Here is a 12,500-nt window from a genome sequence, read left to right on the forward strand (position 1 = left end):
TTAAACTCAGGTTCGCAAACTGAAAGTTACTGACTTATTAGATTTTTCCAATTATATGAATCAAATTGAGAGTATATGTTAGACACTTGCTTACCGGTGCACTTGCCTTAACTTTCCAACCCACCGGATGCCCTCAACTATAATACTATTTAGGTTCCTAATATTTCTGTGGCCTCCATTAACTTTCGATTTGATCCAAAAGTTTAGTAGAAATTTAATCTTATCGCAGACGTGATTTTGTGTTGATTTCCATCAACATAGGAAGATTGCATAACTGTATAACAACAACACTTCCCACATTTGAATGGTGCAATTAGCCGAATTGGGCACCATGGCCGAGTGTTGCAGCATTCAGCTTATGTTATGAAGCAGCACAATGTCTTAGATCTAGATCTAACGCCAAAGACTCTCCACACCCAAGCTAAGACCAAGCAGGAACAGGCAATGGGTGTTGATGACTCAGCAGGTAGTTTAAAGCTCTGATCCAGAGATTGTGTTACTGATGATTCCACTAAGCTATCACAACTTGTCTATCGTACACGACATCAATGACCTTTGATGTTTCGACGCCATTTAAATTAATGGAATAATCAATGTCTATTCTACGGGGTGGGGGGATTAATATACAGAAAAAAACTAGTAGCCCATAAAACAGGTTGCTCAATGGGATATGATTAGTAATGTGATTTTACAATTCAGGAGTCATGATTATTGATACGTCATACTATGTTGAATTATTTCCTAATAATAGTTGAATTATAGCAGTTCCAACAGTCAGATTAACAAGTAATTTCCTTACACCAAATTCATTATGTTTAAAGGTTGATATAAGAATATGTATAACTAACATAAAAGGGGAAAAAATTTAGTTTAAATATCACTTCAAAGAAAAAGTATTTTTTTTATTTTGATCGAATTTTCAGTAATATCGTGGCATTAATACCTGAAAATTTTATATCTATTGTAGTTTGTATAACCAAAATAGTGTCATTTTTGTATCGTGACAACAGTTTGACTGAAATATAAACCTTTAGGTAGACAGAGATGGAATTAGTAAATGAAAGTTTATGTAATGTTCCCGCAGAGTTTATTTATAATTTTCCCCTTGCAGCCATTGTTTCGCCGAAGCTTAGACTACTCGATAATGCTTCTAAAATTAATTTTTGGAAGCGAAAAAGGATAATAGTTGTTTGTTTAAAAAAAAAAAATTCAATTAATGGAATTGTTAAAATTATTCAAATTAGATTGAAATATTTGTACGCATTCACTTTAAATTGAAGAGACAGTAACACTATTTTAATTTAAATACCCAAATTCTCTTTTGGATTTATTTTAGTGAATTACAGTATTCGTTAATTTCATTTCCCTTCAGCAGTATTGGTTGTCTTGTTTTACATGCCTACTTACCAAAGGGATGTTTTTTCCATAAAAATAGGAAAACGTTACTACTACTACTACTACTACTACTACTACTATTACTACTACTACTACTACTAATAATAATAATAATAATAATGATGATGATGATAATAATAAAAACTACAATAATAATAATAAAATAACTTTTCGTAGATTTTGAACCCTTTTAATAAATCAATAAAGATTTCTCTGACCTTCGAAAGCTACTGTATCCTAAGGAGGAGAGCAAGAAGAGTTTTTTGCCGCTTGAAATAATAATAATAATAATAATAATAATAATAATAATATGAATAATAATAATATGAATATGAATAATATGAATATGAATAATATGAATATGAATAACGATATGAGGTTAACATCTATAATTAATTCTGGATTTTTTTTGTCTTTCAGATTCCAACGAGTACAATGTGTCAAGGAACCGTAAGTTGATCCATTTTCTCACTCACACACACACACACACATATATACAGTATATATATATATATATATATATATATATATATATATATATATATATATATATATATATATACATATATATGTATATACATATATATATATATATAAATATATATATATATATATATATATATATATATATATATATATATATATATATATATATATATATATATATATTGTAAACTTTAATTCGACTGGATAATAATTCATTTTTCTAGTTCGATGTATTTCCCTAATAAATCATTTTGTGAGTTTGTCATAAAGGAATTATAATTCCGCAAACATAAGAAAACTTGGTTATCCTACTATAATATTCTCTCTCCTCTCTCTCTCTCTCTCTCTCTCTCTCTCTCTCTCTCTCTCTCTCTCTCTCTCTCTCTCTCTCTCTCTCTCTCTCTCTCTCAATAAATGTGTGCACATACGAGAGAAACTCAATTTTACTTATGCTGGGAATTATTTAATAGAAATATCAACAAATTTCAAATTCTATATAAAACTCTGAGATTTATTTACATTACTTTTAGAGCTTTCATCGACCTATGCTGCCTATTAATATGTCTTTCCATCTATATTTACTCGCTTGTATATGTGTGAGCGAGTGTGTACATGTGTGCGCGCGCGCAAGTATGCTACCAAATTACTCCTAAAGTTCTCCCATATTCCCTTTTTCTAATGGTAATCTTGATAACAAATCTCTTTCAACACGGAAAAAATATCTTGCAAAGGAGAAAAAAAAACAAAAACAAGGTGTTAAAACTGCCATCTTTAAGCAAGCTATTCTTAGCCTCAGAGTCGTGGATCTTTTTTTAACTATTATTTTCAATACATTATGGTATGGAAGACAAAAAAAAAGAAAAAGAAAAAAAAAGAAAAAAAAAACCTGTTAAATGACGTGTTAAGGAATATTCAAGTTTAACAAAATAATGAGAGAAAGTTCACAATATTAAGTTTAGAATTAATTCTATAATAATTTCATGCAAAGTGACATGCCATTTAAGTATAGCTATGACTTGATAAGGACCTATTTAGCTCAGTATATGATGTTTGAAAATACATACTCTATCTCGTTCAAATTACAATGCAAATACATTTAAAATTTTATTTACAATGCTTCTGTATTGTAATAATCAGAATAGTTTCCAATATCCATTAGATTAATTTTCTTTTACGTTCTCATTTATTTGTTAGTTATAATTTCTTTAGAAACACCTTTGAATAATATATTACCAATGTTTTAATTTCTACATATATCTCTCAGTAAATATATATAATTTCTGCCTACTTAAATTATTTTTGTGATACATTTCTCTACATTATCTAAAAATCATATATAAATTTCCTCCAAACAATAATTTCTGCACATTTCAATTAATCATTAATTATAACAGATTTTTCTTGCAAAATCGTCCCTCGCAAATACACAAATCAAAATCATTTTAAGTCGGTAAATAAATACTAAATATATTTACATGGAGTCATCACCTGTTGGGTCACACACATTTATACAACCTGGGCGCCTCAGGTTTCACTTTTCATTAAAAAAGAATGTTTGGAATTTCAAATCATTTGGGTCTTTCCGATTACAATTGTGAATAACAGGAAATTAGTCATTTACGTAATGTGCTTTCCGTATAGATACGGAAAATTCTCAGAAAATAGAGTTATCTAAAGAGAGCAATAGGAATTATTCAACGATAAATAAAGATAATATTGGGCTTCCCGAGACATGTTCTGACTAACGAAGATAAAAGAACAAGCTGAAAATTAATGGAAAATAAAATAAATGATAGAAAATTATACTTGCGTTTTTTCGTATGATTCAGAATTGATTTTTTTTTCACCGTTGTGTTCACCTTTTTTCGAAGTATTAAAAAACAATTCTTGGATATATATTAAGGATAAGTAAGAGATTCCTTTCTGATAAAGGATTTTAACTAATTATGATAAATATTTCGTAAATTCCTTATAATAAAAGCATAGTTTTATTGAATACTCCTGTATTTAAAGCTATTTAAAGTGAAATATAAGCAAACTAGTGTACGCAACTCCTCAAAAATTGACGGCTAAAAATTTATGCATATGCACACACAGATTCAACTCCCTCTCCCCCTACCCGTGGAACGGGGAGACACATAGTAGTTATACGTTTGGCAATGTCACTGAGCGTGACCGGATATATATATATATATATATATATATATATATATATATATATATATATATATATATATATATATATATATATATATATATATATATACTGTATATATTTATATATATATATTTATATATATACATATATCATATATATACATATATTACAGTATATATATATATATATATATATATATATATATATATATATACATATATATATACATATATATATATATATATATACATATATATATACATATATATATATATATATATATATATATATATATATATATATATATATATATACAGTATATAGCTTAATATTCTGTATATATCATGACACTTATTCTTTATTATAAAGGGGATATAGAAACCAATAAGGAAAGTTAGAGATAAAATTGTTTTTTCAACTAATAACCTTTGTTTTCACCAATGTCTCCATTAAATTTCTGCTAATAATACATATCATAAAAAAATGTGAATGGCTCAAATAATCTACGTTGTTTTTTTTTTATCTTCACTGAGTTTCCTTCTCCTCTCACTCTTTTTTATCAGTCTTATTCTCCTGTTCCTTTTTATTCTCCATCTATTTGTCTTTCTTTCAAGCCTCCGTTTTTGTTCGTCTCATTGTTTGTATATTATTCTTTTAGTTCCCCAATTACTCGCTATGAGGGTACATTCGGGCGCACTATTATTTCTCTTTCTCTTGGTTTTATGAAGTTTTTATATTTTACATATGAAAGATTTATTTCAATTTTATCATTGTTCTCAGAACATTTTGATTACTCATTACCTCTTCAGCAGTTTATTCATCTCCTTATTCCTTTCCTTGCTAGACTATTTTCCTTGTTGGAACCTTTGGGCTTATAGCATCCTGCTTTTCCAACTAGGGTTGTAGCTTAGCAAGTAATAATAATAATAATAATAATAATAATAATAATAATAATAATAATGATGATGATGATGATGATGATGATGATGATGATGATGATGATGATGATGATGATGATGATGATGATGATCATCATCATCATCATCATCATAATAATAATAATAATAATAATAATAATAATAATAATGAAATCCTCTGAGCATGTACTTAAAGGTCGAGTTTTCTGACAATGATTTTGTACAAATTTTGACAGGGTTTCTTTAGAAATGATACTAAAAGAAAAGCATAATTAAAAAAAACGCCATTAGGATAATATGACTCAAAACTATGGTGTGTTATTATCATTAGCCAATTTACAACCCTGGGTGAAAAGCGGAATGTTACAAGGCCAAGGGCTCCAACAGAGAGAGAGAATAGCGCTGTGAAGAAAGGAAATATGGTTCTAGTAAGTAAACTATATATATATATATACATATATATATATATATATATATATATATATATATATATATATATATATATATATATATATATATATATATATATATATATATATATATATATATATATATATATATATATATATATATATATATATATTATATATATATATATATATATATATATATATATATATATATATATATATATATATATATATATATATATATATATATATATATATATATATATATATATATATATATATATATATATATATATATATATATATATATATATATATATATATATATATATATATATATATATATATATATATATATATATATATATATTATATATATATATATATATATATATATATATATATATATATATATATATATATATATATATATATATATATATATATATATATCTATATATATATATATATATATATATATATATATATATATATATATATATATATATATATATATATATATATATATATATATATATATATATATATATATATATATATATATATATATATATATATATATATATATATATATATATATATATATATATATATATATATATATATATATAATATATATATATATATATATATATATATATATATATATATATATATATATATATATATATATATATATATATATATATATATATATATATATATATATATATATATATATATATATATATATATATATATATATATATATATATATATATATATATATATATATATATATATATATATATATATATATATATATATATATATATATATATATATATATATATATATATATATATATATATATATATATATATTATATATATATATATATATATATATATATATATATATATATATATATATATATATGTATATATATATATATAGTTTACTTACTAGAACCATATTTCCTTTCTTCACAGCGCTATTCTCTCTCTCTGTTGGAGCCCTTGGCCTTGTAACATTCCGCTTTTCTGCTCAGCAGAAAAAAATTTAAAAAAAGTTTGAACTTCTAAAGTTCCACCGATTCAACAGCCTGATTCGGAAGATCACTCCACGATCTGGTCACAGGTGGAATAAAGCATTTGCCTCAGGATAATGAATATCTGCTTTAGCTTTGTGGTGGCCTGTTGGTAACATCCTTACTGGTGATCTCCAGACTGGGGTTCGAGTCCTGCTAAAGCTCGTTACTTTCTTTGGTCGCTGCAACCTCACTATCCTTGTGAGCTAAGGATGGGGAGTTTAGGGGAGCCTATTGGTCTCCCTGCTGAGTCATCAGCAGCCATTGCCTGGTCCTCCCTGGTCCTAGCTTGGGTGGAGAGGGGACTTGGGCGCTGATCATATGCATATACGGTCAGTCTCTCGGGCCTTTTCCTGCTTAATAGGGCAATGTCACTGTCCCTTACCTCTACCAGTCATGAGCGGCCTTTAAATCTTTAAACCTTTAGCATCATTAAATGCATAGGGAAAAGTAATAAGAGATGAAATGATGCAAAATTGCAGCCAAGTTTTAAACTATTACATTCATTAACTCTTTCGTTAAAAAAGAAATAAAATAATATTTACTGACTTTAAAACCAGGAAAAAAAAAAATTGCTGACTATAAAACCAGCAATTCAAAAAAGGAAAGTTCTCTGTGTATATTATCTAAATCTACACCATTTCACTTGGTTAGCCAAAAAGGATCAACTTAACGCAAAAATATATAGTAATTCATTCATTTGGTTTATAGTAAAAAATATAGTAATTCATTCATTTGGTTTATAGTAGAAATGATAGTCATTCATTCATTTGGTTTATAGTAAAAAATATAGTAATTCATTCATTTTGTTTATAGTATGTGTTTTTTTTCACGTAGAATAATATTATGCTGAAATTAACATTATTGTTATTATTATTCCAGATGAACCAGATGTGCAAAGTATGCAACGAGCCAGCCGCTGGGTTCCACTTCGGAGCTTTCACGTGCGAGGGTTGCAAGGTAGGCAATTTATTGCAATTTATTACGTCGTCCTATTTTATTAATTAATTCGCATAGTAGACGTAAATCTTTCCTTAGGGATTTTTAGTTTCGATATGAATGCTAATAATAAGATTATTCATAGAATTTCTTATATTTATAAACTGTGCCCAGATCCTTCTGGCTCTTACAAATTCATACGTAATGGTAAGCAAGTGATAATCAGGATACATACACGCACACACACACACACACACACACACATATATATATATATATATATATATATATATATATATATATATATATATATTAGTCTAAATTGATGTGCGCTCACACACATGTATATATATATATATATATATATATATATATATATATATATATATATATATATATATATGATGTCACATTAATTGTCAGTATTGACTTATATATTGGTTTTAGTAACATGTTTGTGTCATATCCCCTATACTAATCCTCCACTATATCCACAGTCTTTCTTCGGTCGGACGTACAACAATATGTCAAGTCTGAACGAGTGTAAAAACAGCGGCCGTTGTGTCATCAACAAGAAAACCAGGACATCTTGCAAGAGTTGCCGCTTGCGTAAGTGCCTCTTGGTCGGAATGTCCAAAAGTGGGTCAAGGTATGGCCGTCGTTCGAACTGGTTCAAGATCCACTACCTAATGCAAAACAATAACAACAACAACAACAATAACAACACTCAGTCATCCACCTCCCCATCACCTTCGTCCTCCGCAGGACACGAATCGTTAACTCCGGCAGACACGTCGCCTTCTCCGATGCTTGTGGGAACTCCCGAAACCAGAAGTCTCATTTCAAACTTGAAGGGTTACAAATTTGGCCAGGAGTTCAACTTTAGTCGGGATTATGACGCTAGATCAAGTTTCAAATCAAGTCTAGAACTAACGAATCTACGACCAGCTTCCTCTTCGTCCACAGAGCCTCATCCGCCCGATTCGCCCCTAGATTTAGGGGAAAAGGCAACATTTTCCTCCTACGCAGAGCAGTTTTGCCCTAAAGATCTCTTGGCGCTTTATAGCTTCCCGACCTTGGCCCCTAGACTACCAGCCTTCATGTCACACACCTCTCTCGCTCACCGTTACTTATATCCTTATTACCCTTCTCTGTTCTCCGCGTATTCCCGCCAGCAGTACCTGAACGCACTGCTGGAAGAGGCTAAACAGAGAGAGGCTCATAAAACCCACGTTGACGACACAACTGATTTGCAGATTCATCATTTAGAGGAATTCACGCCTCCTTCAAAGGTCCTCAAGCCTAATCCTTTGTCTGACCTCACGACCTCTGATATAAGAGTCCTTGAAGAAAAGGATGACCAGTATCCTTCAGACGTTGACGACAGATCTTCTAATGACGATGGTCTGCCCTGCCATGAAAAAGATAGTCACACATCAGAACAGAGTCTGGGAAGTCCCATTTCAGCGTCATTGTCGAAAGGTCAGGATCATCCGATGGATTTGAGTACGAGGAACGTGAAGCTAACAGAATGTAAGGAAGATTCCTTGAAATGTGAATCGAGAGAAGAAGGGTTAGGAAAAACCAAAAAGCCAATAGTAATCGGCTCTAGTGAAAATCAAGTAAATTTGAATAAAAGCAAAGAGGAACAGATGAGTCCTCTTGATCTAAGTGCTACAAAGTTGAAGTAATTAAAACGAGAAATATTAATACTAAGGAAGTGGGAAAGATAAACACATTTTGACATCTAATATGAAGTACAGCCATAAAGCAAAGTTGACTGAAGGATTAAAATCTCGCTATTGGTTGTCTGTGCTGACCAACATCTCTAATTATCAACATTTAAACAGAATGAAAGCCTTCTCAGTTCCAACTAAAAAAAATATTACTTCCAAACAGCGTTCTTTAGGTCAAACATTAGCGAACTGTTTCCTGTCACTGCTGCGCTCAGTAGAACTCATCAACGGCTTTCTTCATATGCTAAAAACAATAACAACACAACAGATGAAAAAACTAGCAAATTCAAGTACAGAAGCTTCATTACGCAACACTCGCTGTCGACGAAGAGTGATGGGAATTAATTTGTGTGAAGCAGTTATCAGAATATTTACAACATTCAGTCAACTGAGAGTAACTTGCAAGCAAATCTTACTTCTTGAATGTACTGTAACGCGAAAGTGAATTAGTGGAGACTCATAGGCTGAATAAAATTCTATATTATAACGACAGGAATGTTATAAATTGTGAATAGCGCTCAGTTCTAATATAGCATATCTTGTAGTTAATCTTCTAAGGGGAGAAACCTACTAAAAATCGTAATTTTAAAGGATTTTGACGAGTGGGACCCCTTTCGTCTGTTTGTCTGTCTGTCGATTAGATGATTAACGACTACTTCTCCAAAGACACTATAGATTACCCCCTCTCTCTCTCTCTCTCTCTCTCTCTCTCTCTCTCTCTCTCTCTCTCTCTCTCTCTCTCTCTCTCTACTACTACTACTACTACTACTACTACTACTACTACTACTACTACGCTACTGGTAGTTTTTGGTTTCTATAAAGTTTTTGTACTATACACGCGATTTACTGTAAATACTGTACATATGTAAACAATATAACGAAAAATATTTGTACGCAAAGTTTTTGTATACTTGTAGATAGCAACAGTGTAAGACTTCATAATTTTCATAGAAGTATATACGCAGTTTCAAAAGCGATTTAATGCGTATTTGTGATATTTATCAGTGCCATAACAAGAGTTATCTTAAGAGTCAATGACGGGAAACGTCAAAAGGAATTATATCAGACATACATACATACATACATACATACACATATACATATATATACATTATATATATTATATATATATATATATATATATATTTCAATTTACCTGTTTATATATGTTACATATATGTATACTTATATAAAATATTTACACAAACATACACGATATATATATATATATATAAAATATATATATATATATATATATATATATATATATATATATACATACATACATACACACATGTACACACACAAATATATATATATATATATATATATATATATATATATATATATATATATATATATACATACATACATACATACACACATGTACACACACAAATATATATATATATATATATATATATATATATATATATATATATATATATATATATATATACATATATACATAATATATATATATATATATATATATATATATATATACAATTCCCTAGTTAAAATCAGGTCATTTACACTCATTACAAAAATTGTAAATATTTTCAGAGATACTAATTGAAGTTAAAAAAAAAACTTAAGTTGTAAAACTTCTTTTCACCAACGATGTGGATCTGTTTATAGATTTCCTGGAGTTATACGATTTTAAGGCAACCTTTTCAGTTCTCTAAATCAACCTTTCTGACAAGATCAAGTCAATTAAAGGGCTATTTCATATTACACATTTTCATTCCTTTCTATAAAAGTAAAAAAAAAAAAAAGATGAATATCACGAAAGAATTTTGAATAAAAAAAATTGTCATTAATTTGCCTAATCATAAATGTTAATTGCGTGTTTTTTATTAGCAGGAAATTCATAAATAGGAAAAAGGAAAATTTAAAACTCCTTATTTGAAACAATACAGTTCAAAAATGTATTTTTTTAAAATGTATAATATGAAAAACGAGTTCTTTTATTACCCTTTTAGAAATATAAGTGAAAAAAAGGATTTCAGTAAGTGCAAATTTTATTTTGTTTTTTAATGTTCGTCGTCAATTTCTCTAATATTCATATCAACTGTATCGATCAATGATGTTCTGTTAATTATAAAGCAGTACCTTAACTTCAAGAATAACTTTCATGGAGGTTAATAATAATAATAATAATAATAATAATAATAATAATAATAATAATAATCATCATCAGCATCATTATCATCATCATTATTATAATAAATAACGGTAATAATATTACACAGTAATTGTAATATACTTAAATATTGCTATTATCATCATAATTCAAGTAACAATATTGCTAATAAAAATGAGAAGAAGGAAGAAAATTTCAAATTGCTTTATCAAAAGACTAACAGCAAAGCAACAGCATTAAAGCAATAACGAATAAAGGAATGAAAAGACTTCAACTTGGGAACATAGAAAAGCTATTTACGAAGAAAACGAGCAACTTCTTAACGTAGACAGGAGAAAGATCAAACTATTGCTCCTGTACTGAGGACATATATGTTAAAACAATAAATGTGACCCTCAGTGCGTGTGTTTTTTTTAATATGTAGGCTAACCTAATAGCTCAATCTTGTATCTCCCCTATATAATAAAGAGCAAGTCTCTCTCTCTCTCTCTCTCTCTCTCTCTCTCTCTCTCTCTCTCTCTCTTATATACAATATATATATATATATATATATATATATATATATATATCTTATATACAGTATATATATATATATATATATATATATATATATATATATATATATATATGTATATTATATGTACATATATATATGTATACATACATATACATTATATATATATATATATTATATATATATATAAATATATATATATATATATATATATATATATATCCATTTCTGAGTGGGGATACCTTAACGTTGAAAAGGGTTTGTTTATCGCCATGATCACCAAAGCTGTACTAGTCAGGGTCACCCATACTAGCTTGGTTTGCTTTGTGTCAATCAGACCAAAGTCTCTTACTATCACCTATCCACATCTTTAACTTGATAATACATTGTTTAAAGGGCGCTTGTTAGAGGCAAGGGAAAGTGACAATGACCTAGATAGCAGGACATTTCCCTAGAGACTGACCATATGTACATATGGTCAGCGCCCAAGCTTCCTTTCCACTCAAACTAAGACCAGGGAGGGTCAGGCAATGGCGACTGATGACTCAGAAGATAGACCTATAGGCTCCCCCAAATCTACCATTCATTGCTCACAAGGATAGTGAGGTTGCAGACACTACAAGAAACTATCGAGCTTGAGCGATCCTAGAACCCAAGTCTGTCAGAACGCCAGGCAGGGACGTTTCCAATAGGCCACTACAACCCTAAG

The 12,500-nt window shown here is 28.7% G+C and overlaps 2 protein-coding genes across 2 annotated transcripts in view; one reads left to right on the top strand and one right to left on the bottom strand.

Moving 5' to 3' along the window:
* Positions 1-9,748, top strand: part of LOC137632461 (uncharacterized) — a 13,407-nt gene extending 3,659 nt beyond the window's left edge. Inside the window, exons 2-4 of the mRNA XM_068364394.1 lie at positions 1,816-1,845; positions 7,339-7,416; positions 7,893-9,748. Coding sequence (XP_068220495.1) covers positions 1,816-1,845; positions 7,339-7,416; positions 7,893-9,086 — 1,302 coding nt within the window. The 3' untranslated portion in view covers positions 9,087-9,748. The remainder of the gene's footprint in view (positions 1-1,815; positions 1,846-7,338; positions 7,417-7,892) is intronic.
* LOC137632561 (protein LZIC-like) overlaps positions 1-12,500 on the bottom strand; it is a 139,934-nt gene that overhangs the window by 70,262 nt on the left and 57,172 nt on the right. The gene's annotated exons all lie outside the window — the stretch shown is intronic.

The sequence above is a fragment of the Palaemon carinicauda genome, chromosome 41, assembly GCF_036898095.1.
Source record: "Palaemon carinicauda isolate YSFRI2023 chromosome 41, ASM3689809v2, whole genome shotgun sequence".
Classification (NCBI taxonomy): Eukaryota; Metazoa; Arthropoda; class Malacostraca; order Decapoda; family Palaemonidae; genus Palaemon; species Palaemon carinicauda.